The sequence below is a fragment of the Trachurus japonicus genome, chromosome 13 (assembly GCF_045865225.1).
Source record: "Trachurus japonicus isolate A0001 chromosome 13, Traja_1.0".
NCBI classification, from domain to species: Eukaryota; Metazoa; Chordata; class Actinopteri; order Carangiformes; family Carangidae; genus Trachurus; species Trachurus japonicus.
In genome coordinates this window covers 16,376,894-16,403,850 of record NC_140919.1, presented here as the reverse complement: position 1 = coordinate 16,403,850, position 26,957 = coordinate 16,376,894, and the positions used below count along the sequence as shown (strand labels likewise).

Genomic DNA, 26,957 nt, shown 5'->3' with positions numbered 1-26,957 from the left:
AGTAAATGTGACCTTGAACAAACTCACACACTCAAACACACACACCTGAGGTTGTGGCTGCAGCTCTGTGATGGGCCGAGTGTGACAGCTGAATGGGTTAGTGAGTGGTGAGTCGGTCCGGTTGACATGTTGCTGTCACTGATGCTGGTGAAGGACGGAGACCACATTGTGTCCTCTCTCTGGCAGACTGTTGCACACACCCGCTGCCATCTGCTGCAGGGTTTATGATTCATGATGATGCGATGTAGGCTCATTACTTCACTGTACACATGGCCGTGTGTGTGTTTGTGTGTGTGCAACTGCAGTGATCCCCGTGGGAACCGACGGGTCAGGGCAGCAATTAGTCAGAAAAAAATCTAAAAAGGTCAAAACATAACAGCAGCATCAACAGAACAGAACAGGATATTTTAATGTTAGGAGAGTTTAGCGAGGAGGGAGTGAAAAATAAGATTACATACAGAAATGTCTGACCTACTACTGACGACTCATGTCTGTAGTAGGCCTATATGCTAAATCTGAAGCAAGTCTACATTTTTTCTCGTTGCAGCTTCATTCGTGCCATGAATTATCGGCCTGTTTGGTGTCTTGATGTGTGTGCAGGTTTAGGCTACATACACATGTTTAATAAAAGTATTTGTGATGATCACATTTTATCATGTCCCTTTATTTGACAAGGATTTTGCTTGTTAAACTATAGGTCAAGTGGATTAGTGAGATCAGTCAAACCTAATACAGTGTTCATATTTAATGGGGCCCCGGGGCCACTCTACTAAAAGAATTGGGCATCAAGGTAAAAAAGAACCCGTTTTTTGATTTTGGCTAAAAGTAGCCTTAAGTCCATAATCAGCCAAGGGATGTAGCACGATCGCATGACTTTAGGAAATCGTGAAATTATGATATTTTTCAACATTATTGTTAGTCTTTTCCTAAACAGTTAATTTATATAATGAAGTTGAAATGTTGAGCTTGACATTGTCAATCTCACAATAAAAACTATTAAAGATGTTAACATTTTCTGCTCTTTACAGTATGTTCTTCCAAAGACTTGAGTGATCACCTCCTCAATGCTGAGGATGTTGAACTGAACCAACATTTTTTAAAAAGGGGTAACTGGTATGTTGTTACAGGGTTGAACAAAACAGGGGGGCATGATGAAATAATTTATATATTTTTACTGATTTTTGTATTGTTTTGGTTAAAGTAGTCAGGGAAATTATTATTATTATTTTTTAAATTAGGTAAATTGCGTTTTTTATTTGTTTTAAATTCAATGAAAAGGTGACTCTGGTGCAGGGACATGTTCGCTGTCATCTATTTGTTTGCAACCCATAAAAAGTTTGTTTTTTTTAAATCATTTTTTGTGTTTAATAATCCAAAAACACTCTCAATTTATGGCTTTAAAATGCAAAAATCTTCGAGTTTGAGTTTGACTGATTGTGTGGGCAGCATCAAGTTGTTCAATGGGATTTGGTTAAACTCAACTTTGGGCAGTTTATTTTGTATTTTATACATATTTTCTCATCTTTAATCAGTGTTAAATCCACCTATGAGCCTGAGAGCAGCTCTCAGTGATGGACGGTGAGCGAGGACATCTTGGCTCCGAGTGTCTGATGGTGTTGGGGAGGTCAAAGCAATCAAGTCGTCATTAAAACCCTCCACAGTCGGCTGATTGGTCCTCAGTCCACTCTCAGCAGATGTTTAGTCAGACTAATTAGAAGTAATGAGACTTTACAGTAGAAGGTGCTCTGTCACTTCCACAGTCATGATGTTCTGTCTTCAACCATGGAAAGAAAAAATATAGTTGCTTCAACTACATTATGCTTTCAGGGCCATCGGCGACTGGGGTTCCTTCAGTCAAACACCTTGTGGTACATTTGGTTCTTCATAATGTAGAAATTTATTGGCCGGTGGACTCATGAGGGAAGTCCTCCTGTTTGCCTGGATGAAAGATGGCTGCCAAATAATGTGGTAAAGTTCATTTGGCAGCAGTTACAACCTCTATAAAGTGCTGGCGGCGGTGATGTGCAGCAGTATTTCCTGGTTCGACTCCACCTCTCAAGTTCCTCTGGTGATCGAGCTCGACTTCACCTCTGGGTACGTTACATAACTAACTGAAAACACAATTATGCATAAGTCAGCAGCTTAAAAAGGTATACTGTAGGTGCATCATCATGGGATTGGTGATTTGAAAATATGAAGTGTGAATTTTCGGTGACTCTTTAATTAAATTGCTAATTACGTGATAATGTCAAGAAACAGCCACGAAATAACAATTAATTGCGTCATATGTCTAGAAATGGCCTAGAATTAACAGTCAATTTTATAGTAATGGCGTGAAAAATAGCCAAAAAATAACTATTCATTGCATAGAAAGAGTCCAGAAATAACGGTCCATTGCAAGGACTTGGTGGAGATGTTTTTTTTCCTTTCCCAAAAAATTCAAAGCATGAAAAGCATGTGTAAACTTTGCCTTTATGAAAAACACGACATTACTATGAAATTGACCGTTATTTCGTGGCTATTTCTTGACATTACAAAAAGAAGGAAGAACGCGCAACACCTCAAACAAAGAAGAAAAAAGTCACGAGGTGCTCAACTAAATTGATACCTGTGTTTTCCAGCATAACTGCACCTGTAAACAAAATAAAAAAAGCTATCTTACCTTATATGTATTATATTTCCTATGTTTTGTAGTCTGTTTTTTAGAGGAGTTTTGTCATTTCAGATTAAATGTACCAGCTGCCACCAGCACTTATTCACCACACAGAGCAGTAATGGACGTGTGTAGTGCAATGGCGTCCTCTAGTGTTAATGAAGCTCAACTCAAGTGAGGTAGAAACTCTTTTTATTTATCCTCCTAGGATATTGGTTTTTGAATTTATATTCTTGAAGAAGTAAAAACACATTTTAGATTTACAATATCTAAACTTGAAGTTTAAAAAAAAAAAAAATCTTTGTAGTTCTCTATATTTTTTTATATAAAACCCATTCCAATCATCCAACACTGGAAAAAGAAGACAAAAAAAGAGACCAAAAAAAAAGGGTAATGAAAAAGTTAGCTGTCTACATAAGTGCTTCATGTAGATCAAAAACACTGAACATACGACATGACGACAACGCTGCGGGCAAGATGTGAACAAACTTTTAAAAGTTTTTTCTTTTTTAAAAGAAAGTTTTTTCCTTTTTTAACAACTGTCGTTAAGCAAAGTGTCTTGAATAGTGTTGCCGTGACGAGGAAAAGCCAACTGAAAATGATAAACCTCCCAAAAAAAAAAACAACGGAAAAAGGAAAAATAAAATAAAAACACTGAAGGAAACGGCATCGACTCCCACGGCTCGTAACTTCTCAGCATCATCGTCTTCTCTCATTGTATCTATTCTCTCTGTTGGGACCTGACCATGTGCTCTGATTAGAACAATAGGGAGGCCTACATGTCCCTCCAAAAGCCTGAGCCAGAGTTGGCTGACCGTTTGAAGACGGCGCCACTGACCCCGTGATTCACACCTAGGTGCGAACCTGAGTTTTGAATCAAAACAAAGCGCGGACATTGGCCAAAGCCAGGCACTCTCAGCAGGGGCCCTGATGACGCCATTCAGGTAATAAAAGGCCGCTGCACGGCTCCATCAGTGCTTTTCCAGTGCACCAGTTACAGTAGAGACCATCTCCACAACCTGGACGCCGAAGGGAGCACTTCTTCAGACGTTTGACTTTCTCCACTTTAAAACCTAGGTCACAGTCTTCAACTCGCAGGACGAGCCCATAGACTGTTGTTGTTTTTTTGTTTTTCCCCCTTTTTCTTTTTTTTCCTTTTTTTTCATCTCCTCGCACCGTACGCCACTGAGCAATCAGCTGATCGTACGCTCCAGGAGGACAAGCGCGCCGACTCAAGCAGAGTTAAACAGGAGACTCGTCTTCCACTCGTGATCTTCCTGCTGCCGCCGAGGAACTCATCACATCGCCGCCGCCAGAAACGCACGGCTCGGACCGCATCAATCAGCTCAGAAACGCGCTGCGGAGCTCTGAAGCGGATCCCCTTTTCGTTCCTAAAACTCCGGAGGACCGGAGCAACCAAAGTAAGAGGCTTATGTCTGGGCAGAGACACTTAGAATAGCGTGTAATTTGAATGCTTGTGTATTTTGAAATACGTGTTGAATATTGATTTGCGAACGCATATCTGTTGTCGGTCGTCTACCGTGATCAGTTAATAAATCAATATCACTCGCAAAGAATCAATAACCAACCACGTGGACCCCGGTCTGCTGGCTCTGTTATTGTGTAGTGATATTGATATTATCAACTGTGGTGACGACCTCCCCTTTTGATCTGTCCCTCCTCTCTCCTTTCTTCTCGCATCCCACACGCACACGCATACACACGCACACACACACACACACACACACACACACACACACACACACACACACATTATCCCACACATTAAAGCCGCCTTTAGGCGTGATAGTTGAGCTCGAGTTGTTACCCTGAGTTTCCCCAGGTAACACGTGAGGCTCAAGGGCCTCTTCCCCTCAGCCCTTTGTTCACGTCACACGTGTTCTTGCGCCTAGTCGCCATTGTGGTGCCGGTGAGTGTGCACACCATCACTCCACCCCCCCCCTTGGCTTCTACAAGACACGTCACTCACGTGACTCCACCGCCATCTTCTATCTCTCGCTCCTCCCTCTCTCTCTCACTCTCTCTCCCTCTCTCTCTCTCCACACCTACACACACACACACACACACACACACACACACACCCACACACACACACACACCATTGCTGCTGCGTTGGTTACTGCTGCTGTTGTGATTTTGATTGCCATGGTTACAGTTACCCATCGCTATTGCCATTAGTTTTTGTGTGTTACCTATTATAATTAATAACCCTTGTGTGCCTTTATAATCGAATTATAATAATTTACTCTAGGTAATGTTATTGTAAGATAATTATTACTGTGAATAAACCCTGTTATAATTTAATCTGTCGTTGTTTGTGATTATTGTGATTATTGTGATATTTGCTGGATTCATAACAGTCAGTGCTCGAACTTAAACCCTTTTTCTAACCTTTTGAGACTGAATTCTGGTTTTATCAATTTGGTCATTGGTCCCTGGTGACAGGGTGGTGCCCCGAGGTTTACTACTTGTAGTAACATTTCTAAATATTAATGATTATTCCCATAATCATTAATATTAATTGCCAATAACCAAATTGATCCTACTAGTGCACAACATAATTGGTGCCCCGTGTGAGGCTGTTTTATTCCAGCTGTGTCACAATAGTAACACAATAATCCAATAGTGACAATTTTGATAATTTTGTTCACAATTTGAATTTTTTTTTACAATTTTATAATAATTTATAATACACCAGATATTATAGTGATTGTAATAATTGTGGTTAAAATTCAAAGTGTAATCTAAATCCATCAGGTTACTAATTATTAATTACTTGTACACTACATTAGTGGTTCTACTGTAGTTGGGATTGCATTTAAACCTTTCAGAAGTTAGTTACATCGTAACAGAACACTGACAGTGTTCTCCGCTTTTTTATTTCTCCTGTATTTGTGATTCCTGCATTTCAAAGCACGCTAACTATTAATCAACTCACAGAGGTACCGAGCCGCCGTGCCACCTCTGCTGAAATAAGTGAACTTTGCACATCATTGATAGTGTTATAGTTTGGTAAGCCACAGGTGAAAGCCCACCTGTGCACCCCGTGGAATTTGAACATTTGCTTAGCAAGCGGTGTTGATTTAGGGTATCGTTCTCTTTTGCAGCAAACGCAAAATGAGCAACAAAGGTTCCCATGCCCCCGGAGCTAAGAGCTCCGAGGAGGCGTACGACCCGGAGCTGCAGAACGCGGTCGCTGGCCTGATGAGGCTATCCACTGACGAGTTAGATGACCTGAATACCTACTCTGTCAGCTTATGCAATGAAAAGATTCGTGAATTAATTGCATACATAAATAACCCGACCGGTGAGACACGCACCATTCCACAGGTGCTCGGTCAATTAACGCTGCTTTACGACCGTAAAGCCGAATTACAAGCTGCAGAGCATAGTGAACAGCTTGAAGCGTTGCAAACCAGCTATCAAGCTGAGCAACTGGCTAACTCGCTCCTGAAGGACGAGTTCAAACGAACGGCAGTGTGCTTGACAAAAGCGCAGGAGGACAAAGAGGACCTCCGTCAAGACTGTCAGGAGTTGCAGCTTCGACTCCAGGCCGCAAAATGTGAAGCGGGCACAACGATTAGAGAAGCTCAGAGTCACAGAACGTCAGGCGCCGACCTGCTTGATTCTGATTCTGAGCCAGAGACAGACCCTGGCCCCAAGGACACAGGTAAGCAAAAACCCACAGAGCCCTCAGTGGACGAGCTGCGGGCTGAGCTCGTAATTTCCCAAGCACGGGAAGCAGCCTTACGTAGGGAGCTTGACAATGTCCGACAAACCACACCAACTGACCGGAGGATAGACAACAGAGAACCAACGTTCCCTGAAACTGTGTCTGGTTATACCACACTTGATCAGTACCCTCCTTCGGTGACCTATGATAAGAGCATAGAAGCGCCTTATCCACAGGGCGCATCCCAATCCGTTCGCCAACGCTCCTTTACCCCTTCTGAGGGGAGAAGAACATCCACTTCGATAAGACCTCGGCATCACCCCCAGCTTTTGAGCGAAGATCGGGACTTTGAGCCCTCACTTGGTGATGAGTCATATGCATGGCGTGGCCCACGCCCTCACCTTGAGTTCACTCCACAGGTTCGCCATGCATCGCGAAAGGAGGGGACCCACTCTTCTTATCCTGAGACAAGGTACCAGCAAACCTCAGAGGATTCCGATGATGCCGGCCCCCACCGGGAACAAGGCATGCGCACCCGTCAGCTTGAGTCCCTAGCAAGGGACATAGAGCGCTTTGACCCTGGAAACCGGGAGTCAACGATCGAGGACTATCTGAGAGAGGTAGAACGCTGCCTCCTCGACTTACCCCACGCGTCTGCCAGAGAGAAGCTCCGCCTAATCTGGAAGACCACGTCTAGGAGCGTCCATGTCTTCATGGAGACACTCCCGCCGGCAATCAGAGACCGCTACTTAGCGCTCTGTCAAGCTCTGCGGGAGGAGTACTCCAGTTCACTGATCAGGCTTCAGCCACTCTTGGTGCCTTTGCTATCATGCAGAAGAAACTTGAGCCACCAAAAGAATATTATAGGCGTCTTCGGGCGGCGTACTTTCAAGGGCGCAACGCGCCTGGCTTAGAAGAAGATCATGCTTTCAAGTCCCTTTTCCTCCATAACCTACACGAAAGTATACGTTATGATGTGACTATGCACTGTCGTGCTAGCAATCTGACCATGCAGGAGATTAGGAGGTATGCGCAGCTAGCATGGGAAACTCGCGTGCGCCCAGGTAGGACACCGGACCACGGTGCCAGAGTCTTGGAGATACAGGCACCGAAGCATGCAGAGTTGACACTCGAAGGCCACGAGAAGCCTCGTATTAACACACATGCCCGGTCAAATCCCCAACCCCGGCAACCGTTCCGCCAACAGGACGGGCGCCAGAACCAAAGGAATGATGGCCCTAATCGCTTCCAGAATCAGGGAAAACCACGACAACCCGACTCCTTTCAAACAAATAGGAAAGTCCGGTTTGAACAAAACCACAAGCAGGGTGGGAGATTTGGCGATAGGACCCCAAACTCTTTCAAAAATGAGAACTACCAACAGCAAAGCATGGAAGACTTCATTCGGAAGTGCGTGACCGAGACAATGCGGGGAATGGACAGGTCCAGCCACCTGCCAACCCAACCAGAGTCACCGAAAAAGCCTGATGCCAAACAGCCATCGGCATGACTAGACCAGGCGCCCTCTTCCCCCACCGCTAAAGTTTACTTTGTGGGTTGGGGAAGAGGACCAACAGGATCCAGGGCACTCCCTGAGCTCCCTGCACACACAACTGACAGACACCCTGCTCCCCTGACCTTTTTAGGCGACCTGGTCCGCAACGGTAACGCTCGCCGCATATATACGTCGGTAGTAATGGGAGGCTGCATCAGCTCCCTTGCCCTACTCGACTCTGGTTCTGAGATAAGTCTCATAAATTCTGACTTGTTTGCAGAGGTCGCCAGAGCAATGCTCTCCCTTGGCAAACCACCTTCCATTGAAACTTGCAATGTTAGCATCACCAGCTACACACAAGACAAGTCACCCATCACCCAGCGGGTGTGGATTAGCATAACATTTCAGGAAATGACTTTGGTACACCCCTTGTACATCTGTGCCATCGACACAGAACCCCTGCTGGTTGGTCAAGATCTGTTGGACCGCTTGGTTCCTCTCATCGACTGTCATCAAGGACACATCTGGGCTCAGGTCGAGGTTCCCATACCCCTCCAGTCTTCCTTAGGCCCATTGGTTCACGACAGACACGTCGCCTCCATCCAAACCACTGACAGCTCCTTGCCAGTGCTTTCACCTTTCCCAGCCCTCAAGTCCAACACTCTTGACAACCAAACCCTTTCGTGTAACCATGAGTCATTCCTGTGCTCCTTGAAGAATGAAAACGCATCCTTGTACTGCCCCTGGGTAGATGGAGGCGTCTACTTGGATAACGTCCTGGTCCCAGATGCATTGGTGGCGCTCTGGTCGGAGAAATCCGCCGTGAGCCAAACCATGTATGAATCCTTATGCCAACGGGAACTCCCCCCGACTTTCGTGCAGCGCAGTCACCGTCTTCTCTCAGCAGGATCCCCACAAACTCCTTTAAAAGCCATAGGAGTGTGTATCCTCTCGGTGAGGATTGGGAAACGACAACTTAATCACTTCGTGAGTGTCGTCCCAAAACTCCAACCAGCATTTCTTGTGGGAGCTGACCTCTTGGTCAGACTTGGCGGCCGGTTGGACACAGTCAACCAGGTCCTGTGGTCCCAGAGCAATGCAGAGAACCATCCTCTGACTGCCGACCCACAACACATGCGGTCTGGGCAGACCATCCCACAAGCCTGTCAGGTAGCGAGTGAGGTCAACGTCACCGTTCCGCCGCGGACGGCTGGCGCCCCCATCCGACTTATCATCCTTAAAGGACAAAGAATACCTGGCTCACAGGCGTTCTTCCAACCTTTACCCCATTTCTGGGAGCTGAACCTAACGGTCTGCGGCACGCCACTCCTTGAATTGGACAATCGGTCCACTTACTTGCTTGTCCAAAACTCAACACACGTCCCGGTTCAAATACCGGCCCAACAACCTTTAGGGATGTTGGTCGATAGTTCTTTCCATGACTTCGAACTCACCGTACCAGTGATAGGGGAGCTGCCCCCATCCCTAACTACGGACCATCCTTCTAACGTCCTTCTCACTTTCCCGACCAGGATGATCACTGTGGCACGCGATGAGTTATTACCTGATGACATCATCTGTGGCGCCACTCTTGAAAACAAAGGTGATATGGTGGTATACTCACTCACTACTCAACCGGAAGACACTGCCCCGAGTGGCAATGAAGAAGCCCGCTCCCTCTCGGGAGAACCTCACCCAGGCTTTGAATCAGAAATAGAGCAACAGCTCTCAAAAGCTGACGCTCTCACAACAGGAGAGCAGAAAGAAGCCCTCCGAAGGCTATTTCGTGAGTTTTACCCCATGTTCTCCAGAGATTCTAATGACTGTGGGGTCACCGACCTCCACACGGTGCGTATCCCGACTGATCCAAGCGCACCGCCAACCTTTGTACGCCAATATAAGATCCCTTTAGCAGCGTATGAGTCCATCCAGGAGATACTTGACACGCTCCTGAAAAAGGAGATCATCAGGGAGTGTAACTCCACTTACAACTCCCCCATCTGGCCGGTGTTAAAACCCACCGGAAAATGGCGTCTGACCATCGACTATAGACCACTGAATAAACAGGTCCCACTTTCTCGCTGGCCCATGATCCACCTTGACCAGGAGCTGGCCAAGGTCAAAGGGGCCCGTTTCTTCTCCACAGTGGACATCTCAAATGGTTTCTGGACCATGAGGGTCGATCCCACCGACCAATACAAGTTGGCTTTCTCCTTTGGCAACCGCCAGTACACTTGGAACCGCTGCCCATTCGGGTATGCTAACTCGCCAGCAGAGTTTAACATCTTTCTCCACAAGGCGATGAGTGACGCCGCTGCCCGCGGGAACCTCATCTATGTGGATGACATCCTTATGAGGAGCCAGACCTTTGAGAAACATCTGGAGGAGCTCCGTCATGTGTTGTCACAGCTTTCTGCGGCTGGAGCCAAACTGGCAATTGCCAAGGGACAGTGGTGTCGTACTAAGGTCCAATACGTGGGTCTGACTGTTGGTCCGGACGGCATTGAACCTCAGTCAAGCAGGGTTCAAGCTGTTCAAAACATCAAAGCCCCCTCGAACATTTCAGAACTCAGGAGCTTTCTGGGGGTCTGTAACTACTCTCGGCAGTTCATCGCGGACTACGCCGAGATAGCCAGACCACTCACTGAGCTTCTTCGGAAAGATCAGCCCTTTGAATGGGGAGAACCCCAAGAACAGTCCTTCCGGCAAATGAAGGAAAAACTTAGTTCTGCTCCTTGTCTGGCCTACCCAGACAAAGATAAAGAATTCCATCTTGAAGCTGGTTTTTCCCTCCAGTCTCTGAGCGCTGCACTGACCCAACAGTACGACACCGACAAACGCGTCGTCGCCTACGCCAGCAGACCCCTTAGCAGTGTGGAGATTAAGTTCTCTGACTGTGAAAAGGCACTCCTGGCAACAATCTGGGCTGTGGAACACTTCCGCAGCTACATTGGAGGTCAGAAGGTAATTATTGACACTTGTCACCAACCGGTGACGTTTCTAAACAGCCAGAGGTTGAGAGAGGGGCGTGTGTCAAACAGCCGCATCGCCTCATGGATGATGGCCTTACAAGGTTATGACATTGAGGTGAAATATGCCCAAAATCAAAAGATGGCATTAGGCCAGGGCTTGGCTGAATGTCAACATTGTAACGGTGAGGAACAATCAAGCGTGTCGCCTCTACCTGCTGTCACCCCATCACTTCCCTCAAACCACAGATATTTTGAAGAAAATGTCTGCCAAAACCTCCCGTGGGTCTTTGTGGACGGGTGCTCGTTCCACCATGCAAGTCAACTCCAAGCGGGGGTCGGTATTTTCTGGGTCAATCGTACTGTCCATGAACCTGACCACTACCAATTAGGCCCCAAAACTAGTCAATATGCAGAAGTCGCCGCTATCCTCATCACCCTCCAGCAAGCGGCGAAGCTGGCCGTAACACAACTAGTAATCTGCTCTGACTCCAACTACGCCCGCCATAGTTTTGTCTCTCATTTCCCCATGTGGAAAGTGAATGGTATGAAAAATGCCAGAAACAAGGAGGTCAAACACTCTGAACTCTTCCTGGCCTGTGACCGACTTGTGACGGACCGAGGTATGGTGGTGTACTGGAAAAAGGTGAAAGGTCACTCTCAAACCTCAGGTCCGGACAAAGACGGAAACGACGAAGCCGACCGCCTAGCCAAGTTAGGTGCAGAGCAGGGTACGCCATGGGAGTTTCAGAGTGAGTGGCTTCCGACCTCTCAGACTTGTGTGGTAAACGCTGTTACTCGTCGACAGGCTAGGGAACAACGCGAAAACCCCCAGGTTGGCGAACAGACGTTGCACCTGGGCCGAAAACCTGGAGATGCAGATCTGGTCTCCATGCAGGAACAGGACCCGTCTATCCAAATCATTCGACAGGTTGTGACGAACTCACCCCCACAGGGAACCCCACCTGCCGCAGTCAATGAACCTAAAGAGGTGCAAGCTCTCCGTAAGGCCTTACCACACTTAAGGCTGGAGAGAGATTTGCTGGTGTATAGTCATAACGGGCAGGGACAGATGAGATGGGTCGTCCCGACTAACCATAGGGGGGTGATGCTATCTCACGCCCATGACGCACCTGTTGGCGGCCACCGTGGCTACAAAGCCACCCTTGACACCCTTCAGCAGGTTGTATACTGGCCATCAATGGTTCACGACACCAAAGCATATGTACAGGGGTGCCTCACTTGTTGCCAATTTCAGCCGACCCAACCCTTAAACCGAGCGCCGCTCCAGGGAAGGGGGGTCACTTTTCCATGGTCCAACCTCCAAGTTGATTGGATCGGACCAGTCCCCAAATCCTCCAGAGGTAACAAATACCTCCTTACGGTCACCTGTGCATTCACCAAGTGGGTGGAATGCCTTCCTGCACCAAACGACACGGCCGTCACGACTGCCATCCTGCTGCTGAACCACGTGTTCAGTCGCTGGGGACTTCCTTTGTCTGTTGACTCAGACCGTGGTACTCACTTCACTTCCAGTGTCATGACCGCCCTCTATGGCATCCTGGGTGTTGAAGTGAAATTCCATATTTCACACCATCCCCAATCATCTGGTCAAGTTGAGCGAGCCAACCGTACCATTGTTCACATGCTAAAGAAGTATGTGAGCAGCAATGGTAAGGATTGGGACGTGAAACTTCCATTGGTACTGATGGCCATCAGAGCCACTCCGCACCGCACGACAGGGGTCACACCCTTCGAAATGATGACTGGGCGACAAATGACACTCCCACTGCACCTCTTGTACCACCCGGAGGATGTCAGTGTGGCCACCGCTTACACCGCACATCAGTACATATCCGATCTGCGTGAACACCTTCAGGCCACATTTGCATTCGCCCAGGGAAACCTGGAAGCCAGTGCAAAAGGGTCAAAATCCTACTACGATAAGAAAACCTCCAACCGTGAATATGAAGTAGGCGACAAGATCTTTTATTTTCAGTTCATCCAACCGGCAGGAACCCCTCGGAAATTCCTTCCCCGTTGGTCAGGCCCCTCGAGGTGGTAGGAAAGCTGTCCCCAGTAGCCTATCGTATCAGAATCTCGAAACCCAGGCGGCCTCCAGTGTACAAATGGGTCCATGCCAACCAGATTAAGCCCTATAAGCCGTCCAACATCTCAGGAGTTGCAGCGGTCCCCTCCCCAACGAGGGGGGAACCGCCTCAACCCCAGAGCAATGAGGACGCAGACTAATGACAAATAGAATAGCTGCATGCCCCCCACTCACCCATTGGCATGCACTAACTCCCTAAATACGTCAACCCATCTCCCCATAATAATTAAAGCCTGTCTGTTTCAGGATGAACTTCCTTTGGATCCTTGGCCTCCTCCTCCGCCTGCCAGTCTCCCAAACAATTGAGTTGTTTGAACCCGGTCCCCCAACTGGCATCGTCCTCCAAAACACCCCTGGACTCCTGATCACTCGTTGCAGCCTCTACACCCAGAGGGTCTATGTGCGCCTAGACCCCTGGGATGTTTATCGTAAACACATTCGTCTACCCCCACGTCTGACTGAGGGAAGGCTGAGCGGACTCCAGACCCAAGACACAATTGAGCATGCTAAACAGACAACTGTAAACATTCTTGAACAGTTGCAAAAATTCTTAGTTACTGAGGAAGACCTCAGCGGTAACAAAAGACCCAAGAGGTTTCTCGGTGGTTTAATTGCTGCAGCATCAGCTATTGGTTCCTTATTCTCGATCGGTGTCTCAGCCACAAACTCTATTAGTATCGGTGCGTTACGTAAACATGTAAACGAACTCGATGAGGAAATGCCAGAGATCCAACAGAAACTTCTCCTCCAACAAGGACAACTGCGAAACCTAGATCAAACGGTTAAGGGTACCATCCTAACCGTTAACCTCCACTCTGCCATACTCAACAATACCTTGCATGCTATAGAAAACCTAAAAGAAGTAGTGAGAGAAGACATCACGTACGTACGGGTCATCAGAGACCTCATGCAGGACCTCATCAGAGAGGTCAGTTCCTCCGTGAATAGCTTAAGTGGAGGGAGAATTCCAGCCTACCTGGTCTCCTTAGACCTCGTGAAACGGATCCTCCAATCGGCTACTCCCACTGTTGTACGTACTTCTCAGGTGCACCTTGCATTTAACCTAGGAAGCGCAATCCCAATTTCTGTAGATCCTCAGAATTTAGAGATTTGCTTTGTTTTAAACCTACCTGTCATTGAACGGCAAAACGTGTACAGGTTGAAATCGGTTTTGAACGTCGGTTTTTGGCAGCACGACACACATGTGCGCCTTGAAACACCATCCATACTAGCCTATCATGATGAGGACCCTTCACTCTACCTCATCCCAAACCTAAATGCATGCACCAAAACTAAGGACATCCACTGGGTCTGCCCAAGCAACCCATTCATTAGAGATGTAAATAAATACCTCTGTGGCCTCAGAGCCGACTCCCCAGAACAGAAATGCCAAGGCAGTATGTCCCCAAAGACAGAGGAAGTTGAGACAAGAGTAGAGCGAGCTGGTAACCGGTGGCTTGTCAACACAGCTGCCACCGAAGCCCTGTTAACCTATGACCGCCATGATACTGCCACTAAGTTGACCCTACCAAATCAAACTATGTTTTTGAAGGTTCCCCAAGGAGCCACGGTTCACATTGATGATGTCGTTCTTCACCACCTTGACTCTGAGCGTCATGAAGTAGACATCGAGATCCTTGATGCATTCAAGGGTCATAACCTCAGTATTGATATCTCCCTACACCAGCAGCTCCTGGTTGAAGGGACCAAAGTGGTCAAGTTCATCTTAAAACCAGCAGGACTCACCACCTCATTTGCTAGGCATGGGAGCCAGTCTCCACCCTACGTGGAGAACCCCATTAGCTTGGTCGCTCTCGGGCTCTTACTTAGTGGTTGGATCATCACGGCTATTGCAGCTCACGTAATGTATAAGTACATTCAGAAACTCCAGGCTAAACTGGATTCGCTCCTCTTCATCACACCACCTCCCAACACAAAACCAACTCACTGAACACAAGCTACCTCTCCTCACTCATCCTATCTTTCCCCTTTTCCTTTCTCTCCTTTCACCTTGTGTTTGTTTTTGTTTTGTTTTTTTTTCTTCGATATGAGTTTGATTATGTGTTGATGTAATCATTTACTAGTTTGTCAGTACTATTTAGACGTCTCTGCCTAGACCATGCCTCGGCTCTGCCCAGACATGATAGCCTCTATGTACCCTGAACTGTGAACTTTTAACCCCACCTATCCACCAAACAGGATAGGAAAAGACCGCAAGGATTACCGCCTTCAACACATGGACTACTCGACCCTAAAGTTGCTCTAAAGACTGTGGCCAGCACCCCATTCTTCAGATCAAAGGGGGGATGTTGGGACCTGACCATGTGCTCTGATTAGAACAATAGGGAGGCCTACATGTCCCTCCAAAAGCCTGAGCCAGAGTTGGCTGACCGTTTGAAGACGGCGCCACTGACCCCGTGATTCACACCTAGGTGCGAACCTGAGTTTTGAATCAAAACAAAGCGCGGACATTGGCCAAAGCCAGGCACTCTCAGCAGGGGCCCTGATGACGCCATTCAGGTAATAAAAGGCCGCTGCACGGCTCCATCAGTGCTTTTCCAGTGCACCAGTTACAGTAGAGACCATCTCCACAACCTGGACGCCGAAGGGAGCACTTCTTCAGACGTTTGACTTTCTCCACTTTAAAACCTAGGTCACAGTCTTCAACTCGCAGGACGAGCCCATAGACTGTTGTTGTTTTTTTGTTTTTCCCCCTTTTTCTTTTTTTCCCTTTTTTTTCATCTCCTCGCACCGTACGCCACTGAGCAATCAGCTGATCGTACGCTCCAGGAGGACAAGCGCGCCGACTCAAGCAGAGTTAAACAGGAGACTCGTCTTCCACTCGTGATCTTCCTGCTGCCGCCGAGGAACTCATCACATCGCCGCCGCCAGAAACGCACGGCTCGGACCGCATCAATCAGCTCAGAAACGCGCTGCGGAGCTCTGAAGCGGATCCCCCTTTTCGTTCCTAAAACTCCGGAGGACCGGAGCAACCAAAGTAAGAGGCTTATGTCTGGGCAGAGACACTTAGAATAGCGTGTAATTTGAATGCTTGTGTATTTTGAAATACGTGTTGAATATTGATTTGCGAACGCATATCTGTTGTCGGTCGTCTACCGTGATCAGTTAATAAATCAATATCACTCGCAAAGAATCAATAACCAACCACGTGGACCCCGGTCTGCTGGCTCTGTTATTGTGTAGTGATATTGATATTATCAACTGTGGTGACGACCTCCCCTTTTGATCTGTCCCTCCTCTCTCCTTTCTTCTCGCATCCCACACGCACACGCATACACACGCACACACACACACACACACACACACACACACACACACACACACATACATTATCCCACACATTAAAGCCGCCTTTAGGCGTGATAGTTGAGCTCGAGTTGTTACCCTGAGTTTCCCCAGGTAACACGTGAGGCTCAAGGGCCTCTTCCCCTCAGCCCTTTGTTCACGTCACACGTGTTCTTGCGCCTAGTCGCCATTGTGGTGCCGGTGAGTGTGCACACCATCACTCCACCCCCCCCCTTGGCTTCTACAAGACACGTCACTCACGTGACTCCACCGCCATCTTCTATCTCTCGCTCCTCCCTCTCTCTCTCACTCTCTCTCCCTCTCTCTCTCTCCACACCTACACACACACACACACCCACACACACACACACACCATTGCTGCTGCGTTGGTTACTGCTGCTGTTGTGATTTTGATTGCCATGGTTACAGTTACCCATCGCTATTGCCATTAGTTTTTGTGTGTTACCTATTATAATTAATAACCCTTGTGTGCCTTTATAATCGAATTATAATAATTTACTCTAGGTAATGTTATTGTAAGATAATTATTACTGTGAATAAACCCTGTTATAATTTAATCTGTCGTTGTTTGTGATTATTGTGATTATTGTGATATTTGCTGGATTCACAACAGTCAGTGCTCGAACTTAAACCCTTTTTCTAACCTTTTGAGACTGAATTCTGGTTTTATCAATTTGGTCATTGGTCCCTGGTGACAGGGTGGTGCCCCGAGGTTTACTACTTGTAGTAACATTTCTAAATATTAATGATTATTCCCATAATCATTAATATTAATTGCCAATAACCAAATTGATCCTACTAGTGCACAACATCTCTCTTTAATCCTGTTTGTCTAAAAAAAAAAAAAGACCTTCGGTTGCACAAAGGAAAAAAAAGAAACCAAAAAGAAACTTAACATGATCGGCTCCTTTGCCCTGCTACTCGACCGGGTCTGCAGAGCTCAGCTCCTTCTTCTTGCTCTTCTCCGACTCATCGCCGAGCGTGAACTCCACATTCTGCAGACACAGAGAGAGAGAGAAACTAATCTGTAATCTGTTCGTTAACGCCTCTCGTTACCGCTGCTCACTGGAGAACACACAGCTCGTCTCTCAGGCGTCGACCTCTCACCTGTTCTGTCACAAATTTGTCGACGTCTACGTCCTCGGGCAGGAAGTCTTTCCACCGGAGGCCGGCCTCCCTCCACATTGTGCCTGCCTTCTTATGGCTCTGATGCAAACACACACAGTTGGTTCATACATGAGGACATTTGAATTAAAAACTGTTTTAACAGGCAGCCAGAGTAAATGTGGCGTTACATGCTTTAGGTTGTATATTTATGTAGTTTTCCCCCCTGAGAGGACGACATGCTGCAAAGGATCATGGGTCAGACTAAAACTACAATATGTTTCTGCTCTTTGAGTCCTTGTCCTTTAATATCACCTGTGTTTTCATCTCAAACTGTTGCACATCTGTCTCACGAGATGTTGCTGTGTTGTCTTTATGTGTGATTTTCATTGTATATTACTGTACACTCCTGGTTGTTGTAAATGTGCTTTATGAATATAAATAAGCTTGATAGATTTGATTGATTGTACGGATGCCCCCTGCCCCCAAACCATAAACGTCTGTAACAACATCGGAAAAAGTTGGTTTTGACCAAAAAAAAAAAAACGGACAGCAAGTGAGTCTCACGACTTCCTGTATCTGGCCCTTCAAATCAAAAGCCCTATCGTTTTTCGCAGTTCAGTCATATTGATTTTGACAATTTTGACAAGACACGACTCCAAATGTTTTTTTTTTTTTTTCCTGCGACAAATCGACCAATGAAATTTTGGTCGGCTAATGACTTCTTGGTCGACTATTTGGGGGCACCCCTTATTGATTGATAGATAATGGCTGATAATCGATGACAGCTCTCACCATTCCTTTGCAGAGTACAGTCAGGATGTGGGCCAGCAGGACTCCGGCTTTTCCTAGAGGGACCAGAGGCTTCGAAATCTCCCTAGAGACCAAAAAAAACCAAAGAAGAAACAAACAAGTTAAAAAGCCTTAAAATCTCAGACAGATTTTTCCCTCCGTGGTGCCGACGACTCACCTGAAGAGTTCTCCCATGGGGATTCCTCCCTCCAGGAGCACGGGGGTGATCAGCTCGGCCAGGTAGAGCCAGATGTGGGGGATGTCGATGGCCATGTCCTCAGACACCTCCAGGATTTCTTGAAGCCTGAGGAAACACGAGTTTCAGAGTTTTATTCAAAGATTCAAGAAAAAGTTAAAAGTTGCTAAACAGATGGAGAAGACACAGACATACAGAAACACAGACGGAAACTAGCATCCTGCTATAATCTGGCATATTTACATGTTCTTATATCCATTGATGTGCACCGTATTTAACGAGCAGCAGCTCCGGTGTTGACAGCGGACTGGAAACACATCTGAATCATTCACACTAACTCACCTGCAGACGAACCCAACAAACCCGGCTGACCGTTAGTTAGCATTAGCATTAGCATGATGCCATTTTCTCGTTGTGGGCCCCTGAGCTCTGCCTCACGTGGCATCAACGTACTAATGCTGTTGCCGCAGAGATGATTTCATGCCGATGTTGCCAACGTAACTAGATGTAAATATTTATTTAGGACCCGTCACTACCTAATTAGGGTATCTTTGTATGTGAGACAGAAAAAGAAATAAAATAAAATAAAATAAAATAAATGAAAGTTAAATAAATAAATTAAATAACTATGGGTATATGAAAAGGGTGCGTGTATGTACAAAATTGCACAAAGATGCAAAGAGATTGGAAAGATTGATTCTTCAATTCTTTCAAATCCTGCTGTTGTAAACATCAAACTTAAAGCTCTCAAATAGTCACACAGGACATAATTTGCTCTGGTCTTCATCTCTTTTTCTCCTCTCTCTGTTTTTTTTTCTTTTGTTAGTACCGATGACACTGACCCTTTGTAGTACTGCTGCGTGGACAGCGTGCCGGTCTTCAGCAGCTGGTACAGCAGCAGGCCCATGTACTCGCGGACGATGGCGTTGCACTCCAGCGTCAACTTCAGACCGTTTCGCACAAACACGAAGAGCAGCTGGGTGCTGTTCATCTCCTGCACGCACTGCAGCGCCTCCTGCAGGAAACACACCGACACAGCAGGTTAGAAATTGTTGAAATATAAAATCCTCTGAACATTAGGATTATCAGACGCCGATTCATTTTTCACTCCTGAATAATCGGCCTCGGCCTCCTTGCGTTGTATGTTGTCGTGGTTGCTAGGCTGGTCGCTATGGCGCACCTTCATGTCTTTGATATGCAGGTATTCCTCGATGATGGCCGTGGACTTCTTGTCCAGTTCTTCTTCTGTCGAGGTCGACTTGGTGGAGGTCTGTGGGGGTGGAGGGGTGGCGGTCGTCTCCTGCTTCCTTACACGCTTTGCTGCACACAAACACACAAATCTGTCTTTGTCTAAAATAAATTATTTTCAGATTTAAAGTTTTTGCAAACATAAGTTTTAAACTCCTCCTCCCGTTCTCTTTGCTTGTCAGTAGCGTGCCATGTTGACTGAGTGCAAGCAAAGTGTCTTGTACGAGTCGCGGGTTGACCCGGGTGTAATGTTTGCACTGCAAGCCGATGGGAGGCAAGTTGAAATTTGACGCAGGTCGATGTGGGTTGGTGAGCCTTTTCCACGGCGCTCAGAAGCCGATTGTTAGCAGGTTTAAACAGTTGGGTATTTTTGGGGGGGGTTGCCATATTTTATACAAGAGAATGCAGCAGAACAGTGTACAACACAAGAGCAGGAATCTTGTTTCGGATTACCATGAACAACTAGGGGATCTTTGCCTTTCTTAAGGGTTAAAGAAATAGAAGCCTGCGCAAGAGTTTTTGTTCAGCTGTTTTAGAAGTCATCTTGTCGATTTACTCACTTGCTTGTCGACACTGAGTATTTTTAAAGGTACAATATGTAGGAATTACCGCACATCTAGCGGTGCGGTTGCATATCGGAACGTATTCTTGATGTTGCATTCACGTGAAATCGGGCAGACCTCAGACAGACAACAGACGCTGCATGTAACAGGATAAACAAACGTCTATGTAAACAAGTGGTCCGCCAGCATGAGGCAAAACAATACAGGCGTGACAATATGTTGTCATGGTGATGTCGTATTGTTTACCTGACCCACGTTTTACCGTCTTTCTCTCGTCGAGTAAAATGACATCCGGTTGGTTTGCCAACGGCCGTCTGCCTGACTGCACCTGAATGCAACATCAGTGCCTCCGTCCTTCCTCACACTACACAGTGGTGACAGTTTTAACAGGCACTACCTGGAAAACTTTCTCCCCGAGCGGACAGCTCCGGTGAGTTTCTATGGTTACCTACAGTCACGCTGCCACTGAACGTAAAAAATGGCGATGCAACATGGCCGCCTCGGTTCGGTGCGGTGCGTTGCCCACTTATGTATTTGTAACGACTTGTAACAACTCATTCTAAGGTACGAGAAAGCTTTCATTGGTATGCGTGTGTGATTTGACTTTAGTGAAATACGCATTCATGAAAGCAACATTTTGCTAATAAAAAGCCAAATAAGTGACATACTGGGGTTTTAAAGCTTTGGGGTGTTGAAAGCATAGTGTTTTTTTTAAAAGATAGCAAGACTTGTGCAGCCACTATACATACCGGATCTCAACCGGTAGTCCTAAACAGGTTTTTTGACCAGTGGGAAAGAGGCTTCACTGCCACCCAAATGATGTGGATTGTTTTTTTTTTTCGTGCGGGGGAACCTACCAGAATCTGCAGGTTTGGTGCTGGTGCCGCCGCTCCTGCCCTTCTCTAAGCTGCCCCAGGTGTCAATGTCCCCGGGGGCGAGCAGGGAAACCCAGTTGTTCTGGGAGGAGGGAGGGGACAGAGGTGAGGAGGAGTTTATACACATTTATGTAAAATAGAAACTTAAAATATGCCTTATTCTTTCCATTTATTAATTAATAAGGAACTAACAAAAAACTAGAGCCTGATCACACCTTAAAGCTATGGTCTACGATAGCTATGGCCCTCCTAACGACACACCCCCCTTCAGCAGAGCAGAGCAACAAGCCTGCCAGCAGAAACCAAACACGGCGCCAGCTTTGAATGCGGAGCAAAATGTTGGATTCACAGTCACAACTTCCACGATAAAACCAAAGATTACCTGTTCAACATAAACTCTGCTGTATCACAAAAACCAAAATAATTTGGCATTTGTCCTTACTAATAACACAGAAAAAAAGTACAGCATAACAATGTCGTCTGAGCAAATGGATATTCAAATCATTAAGAACCTACTGAATTACACCAGGTTTCAGCAAAAATTTTGAGTTAATGTTTGTAGTAGGGCTGACCTCCAAAAGTCGACGATTCGATTCGGAGGGGTCTGATTCGACTATGAACCTCGTAGTCGAATCTAACCAAGACCATACCATTCTGACTATATGGGGGTGCCCACGGCTGCTGAGCATAAATTGTTACATAGAATGTCTTTTTTCGTTATAAAAATACTATTTTGATACAAAATCTGCCTACTTTCTGTTAATAAAGAGTTCAAAATTATGTGTGCGTTTAAACGGTAGTCTTAGCTTCTTACTACATATTAATAAATCACCCACTGCAGTTGCACAATTAAATGAGCGGAGGTTTTTTTTTTTTTTTTCAAATGAGCAGAGGTGAGCAGTAGGACCGTCAAAGAAGTCACTGCAGAACACTCACGGAGTGGCAAAAAGACGAGGGGCAGAGCCGCCAAAGTTTAAAATCAAGGAAGTCTGACAGTCTAACTTTGTCAGCATTTATCATGCATGACCTGACAGAACAGCAAAACATTGTGAGGATACATCTGACTTTGACCGAGTTACATTCAAGAACCTGCTTTCAGTCACGGAAAATAAATTAACTCCAGCGGTGATTTTTTTTTTTTTTCGATGGATCAGCTGTGTTTACCGTTTCAAGTGTCAATAGTTCTGATGGTTAGACAGATGAATTAGTCTCTAACACATCCTAAAGTTTGACATGTCAGAGTTTTTCAGAAGAGGAACTTGTTTTTTTCCGACTTCCGAGTTGTCATGAACGCACCATAAGTGTCGGGAGTCACAGCTGTAATCTCGTCCCTCTGCAGCCTGTCTGTCTCTCTGCCGGTGCCGCGGTCACACTGTGTGTGTTACAGGATTGATTAACGTAATGTACGGATTGTCGAGTCCTTCTGACCTCCGTTTGTTTTGATACTACATGTTTTACCCGGTTTCTCTGTGTCCACGACCACCGCTATCCTTCACCACGTTGAGGGATGAGAGATGACTCACAGTCCGAGCAAAAGGAGCGTTGTCCAGGGCAACGTGACATAAACGCATACCCTGGCTCACAGTGGCTACTAAAAATCATCCAAAGTGTGGAAAATAAATAAAGGTATTTGTTTTACACCTACCATATTTTTGGGGTGTTTTAGCTCTTTTGTTTGAAACGGAAAAAGTCGCAAATTTGCTGCTATCTAAAAAAAAAAAAAAAAAAAAAAGGTTCGACGATCAGTCGACTATGGCAAAATCTGACGAATCAGATTCGACTATGAAAATCCTTAGTCGAAAACAGCCCTAGTTTGTAGTGACGCAGCTTCCTGTGTGTACGTGTGTATGTGAGAGACTCACCCGTCGCAGGTCCAACACATCCTGCAGCATGAAGCGGATCGTGGGCATGGTCTTCCCCTCCTTTATGATTTTCTCCATCTTATTGAAGTACTGGTCCATACGAGGCTGAGGAGACAGACGACGGTTTGATGAGTGACTCTGTCTCCATCCAACTACACATTTATCAGCATTAATTACAAACACTAATTCCCTCTTTAATCACGTGTGTGTTTGTACCTTCGCCTTCTCAAAGTCCAGGTCCTTGCCGATGGTGGACAGCAGCACACACAGACACTCCAGAGACTCCTCGTCGTGGTTTTTCAGCAGCTTCTCGATGCAGTCGTGCATGATGGCCTCCGTCAGCATCTTGAGCTTGAACAGCTCGCCGATGAACTTGATGTTGCCCAGCGTGCGCCTCCTGGCCTTGTCTTTGGCGTCCTGCAGCTCCTTGACGAGCCGGTGCTTCTCCTCCTCCTGCCAGGGAGAGAGAGAGAAGGAGAGAGAGAGAGAGACGTCACTAATTGCAGAGCATTGGTTTATAATTAAACTAGGGCTGGAACGGTTTCTGAAAACTGTCCGAACCGAACGGTTCGACTGTCTCGGTTCGCGTGTGTCCCCTTCCACTGATTGGGCAAAGCATTGTCACTGGAAGAGTGCGAGCGCTACGTCCGACATGAGAATCAAACCCGGAAATTTCAAAAACAGAGCGGCAACAGCGGCCGCTGATCTGTATCGAGACTGTTGTTATTCCTTCACCTGAGTTAAATGATGCTGTGTGTAAAACCACACTGTGGTCTGTTAACGATGTGCAGACGAGTGAGTTTGGAGCTGACATCACATTTTCCCATCTCCTGTGGCAATGTTGTTTGTATCGTCCCTGTTAAATAAACATTAAAATAAAAATAAAATAAACCATACCGAGGAGGCGGCCTCCAGCTCCTTCTGCTTCTTCTCGAAGATCTCGTCGTCGTCCGTCTTGTCCTTCTCAAACTCCTTCTGGCATCGGTTTAGCAGCAGCTTGCGGAAATTCACAGTGGTTCCTGGCTTATCTCGGCTTGGGACTTTTAGCTGTGGAAGAAAACGGACATTTAGTTAGAAGAAGAAAAGAAGAAAATGATGACGCTGGGATCCCATCACTTGGATCAGTGGCCCAGACACGAGGCACTTATTTCAGGTCATCAACTGTGTCCTGCAGAAGTGTGTGTGTGAAAACCACGGCTGCCACGGTAAACACCGCTGCAAGAGTATTTCTTTCAGCGTGGTGAATGTGCAGGTCACAACTTAGAGCGTTTTTGAGTTGTTGGATTGTGTATTTGATGAGTTTGATGAGGGAAACCAAGAAATCCCATTAGCCTCCGTAGCAGCTCGTGGCTCTGCTCCGCCGTTCTAAAAACAGCTTGCAAAATCGAAAATCGATCTTGAAGTCAGTGATCGATTGTTTTTTTTTCTTCCTTTTTGACACCGGTTCTCATCGGCAATTGTTACATTGCAATGAATAGGCTACTTGGCATCCTGGAAACCTGCGTGATTTTGGAGATATGCAGTGTTTGTTTGCCACCACTTTCATTATTTCCGCTACGATCGCGCACCCCCCCTCGTCAGACGTTACGGTCGTCGCTGCCGCACCCCCCCCCATGCAACCATCGGCCGTCGAAGCTTCGATTAAAATCGATTTTATGTCCGTGAAGCTTGAAGCTATTTTGATAATCGATGCTTCGCGGACATAAAACAGATTTTAATCGAGATCAGCCCTATTGTGAAGTTTGAAACACTTTTAAACTTTTTGTAATCGCATGATGAAATAAAATGTTCTATTGGGTTACTATTGGTTTTGTATGCTATTTATTTCTGTTTAATTTAAGCACACAATATCGGTTCCATAAAGTCCCCCTTCCACGACCCTTTTTGGTTATTTTAAAACATTCTCTGTGGTCTTTAAACCACACCGATTCAGCACGTTTAGCATAAAACTGCACACTGCGACTGGAATAGTCCTTGCTCACGGTGCAAGCTGCTCTACCAGGTGAGCTATACCTGTTATACCTTGACATACCCTCCCCTGGGGTTGTGACACTTCAACCACAGTCTCCCTGAAACTGCCAGTTTGCGTCTGCCATTGGTTCACAGCAATTTGAAGGCAGAAAAACTCAGAAATGCAATTTTGCACTTCCTTTTCTGCCTAACACAAGAAAATGTGAAAAGTACGAAAAACACGATTTTCATCGGAGGGGGTCTTTAAATTAAACAAAATGTGACGGCCAAGAGAGCTTCCAAAAAGATCGATATATTACTGTATTTGATGTGCATATAATAAGACTATGGTCCGGTCACCTGGTCACGTGACTGCTCCAAACGCGGCCTCGTTTCGTCAGGCTCGTGTCGAGCTAACATCACTGCTGTAGGCTACACAGTTTTTAACATATCACCCATGACAGCTTTGCTCTCACACGCATACAGTCTCTGCTCACACGTCTTTATTCGGTGTGTCTGCGGGCGCCACTCACCCTCATAAGGGAGCGGCACATGTTGGCGTAGACCACCGAGTCTGGCTCGGAGATGGCCTTCTCATGGATGAGGTCGATGACGCCCTTCAGCCTCTCCTCGGTGTCGACGCTCAGCTCCGACATCTGGTCCAGGAGCTGGTTGAACGTCTGCGGCCTCAGCTGGTCGAGGATGCTGCTCACCCGCTTCAACAGCTCCTGGGTCTCGGCCTTGGCCTGCTCTGAGTCGCTCTCCTCGGGCTCCCGGGCCTTCTCCGCCTTGTTCAGCGACATGCTGGTGATGATCTGCCGCGGCTCTTTCCTCTGGATCTGCTGAGAGCGACGCGCACGTGCTGATCTACAAGATGGTGTTTCGGTAGCATCAGCAGAACATACTAAGGACACCTGGTGGACAGGTGAGGAATGACGTAAACACACATAGACAAAGGAAACAGAAACAATGTGAAGGTCAGTGGTCGTATTTCAATAAAGTAGCCTGGCTAACTCTGATGATGTCAAATTATAACATAATTTTCAACGTAGAACATAAATTGTCTGTGTCCAGCATCTTACCTGATATTATATTTTCTGATTTGTAGTCTGTTGTTTGGAGGGATTTTGTCATTTCAGATCTGCTGTCACCAGCACTTATTCACCACACAGAGCAGTGATAGACGTGCAGTGCAATCGCGCCCTCTAGTGTTTAGACGACGCTTAACAAAGTCCACAGGTAAACAACCTTAAAGGGACAGCATGTAGCTTATTTGGCTTTTTATTAGCAAAAATCAAATATTGCTTTATACGTATTTACCGAAGTCTAATCACAACCGCATACAAATGAAAGCTGTCTCATAGCTTAGAATGAGTTGTTTAATACATAGGTGGCCGGTGCACCCACTGGAGGCTGCCATGTTGCATCCATCCTTGAATAGCCTACGGTATGCAAAAGCATACAAACTTTGTTTTTTTCTGCCATTATAAAATACTCACGGTGTACAGCCAACAATGTGATATTTGATATTTTAATGTTTTACCCTTACTGGGACTTCAAGCCACAACCTCTGACACCAAGTACCAGCGCCTAACTCACTGAGCTAATTGTCTTGAAGTGAGACATGGTGTGTGGCACCATCGTAGCAGATTTAGAAATTGTCAAAATGTCACAAATTTTATTATCTACACAAAAATCTGATAATACATAAATTTCATCTAGACAGCATGCAAATGTGGTGATTTGTTTTTAATAAGTGTTTTTCTTCACAAGAGAAAATCTGATGTTTAAAACCACCACTCTTACATTGACTGCAAGTTGTTCCCATGAGAGCAGAATTCAAAATGTTCTCAAAAATTCAGTTTTTGAGATAAAATTCTGATATTTGCCAAACTTCATCAACCACGACTCCAAAATATTGTCAGTTTTTTTCAGGAAGATTGAAAATGCAGTTATCAAGAATTGGATGGTATATGTTTACAGTACTGTTTACAGTTAGGGGTGGGCGATATGGCAAAAATATCATATCACGATTTTTTAAAAATAAAGTCACAATTTCGATTTTATCACGCTCTTAAATCGAAAAAAGAAAAACACACAGTTTAGGCCAAATAACCTT

At 46.1% G+C, this 26,957-nt stretch overlaps 2 protein-coding genes, 1 non-coding gene and 1 pseudogene across 4 annotated transcripts; 1 reads left to right on the top strand and 3 right to left on the bottom strand.

The window, feature by feature from the left end:
- Nucleotides 1-3,175: 3,175 nt before the first annotated feature.
- LOC146975762 (eukaryotic translation initiation factor 4 gamma 1-like) lies at nt 3,176-22,987 on the bottom strand. The gene is made up of 9 exons (XM_085796650.1): nt 22,889-22,987; nt 21,009-21,108; nt 19,521-19,660; nt 19,183-19,355; nt 18,323-18,448; nt 18,148-18,229; nt 17,356-17,454; nt 17,059-17,243; nt 3,176-3,379 (listed from the first exon to the last, which is right to left on the bottom strand). Exons 1-8 carry the CDS (start codon nt 22,985-22,987, stop codon nt 17,166-17,168), a joined length of 897 nt encoding a protein of 298 aa, XP_085652776.1. The 3' UTR covers nt 3,176-3,379; nt 17,059-17,165.
- LOC146975763 (protein NYNRIN-like) lies at nt 6,878-14,872 on the top strand. The gene is given in 4 exon segments (XM_085796651.1): nt 6,878-7,130; nt 7,133-7,229; nt 10,365-12,272; nt 14,683-14,872. Coding segments are annotated over 4 exon segments (2,265 nt in total). The 5' UTR covers nt 6,878-7,060.
- A 123-nt stretch (nt 22,988-23,110) lies between the features above and the next one.
- Nucleotides 23,111-25,641, bottom strand: LOC146975760 (eukaryotic translation initiation factor 4 gamma 3-like; annotated as a pseudogene). The gene is made up of 3 exons (XR_015037508.1): nt 25,372-25,641; nt 23,786-23,935; nt 23,111-23,341 (listed from the first exon to the last, which is right to left on the bottom strand). The product of XR_015037508.1 is annotated as a eukaryotic translation initiation factor 4 gamma 3-like (transcript).
- On the bottom strand, nt 23,988-24,054 carry LOC146975761 (small nucleolar RNA SNORD66). Its single transcript, XR_015037523.1, has one exon. It is a non-coding gene; the product is annotated as a small nucleolar RNA SNORD66 (small nucleolar RNA).
- Nucleotides 25,642-26,957: the final 1,316 nt, after the last annotated feature.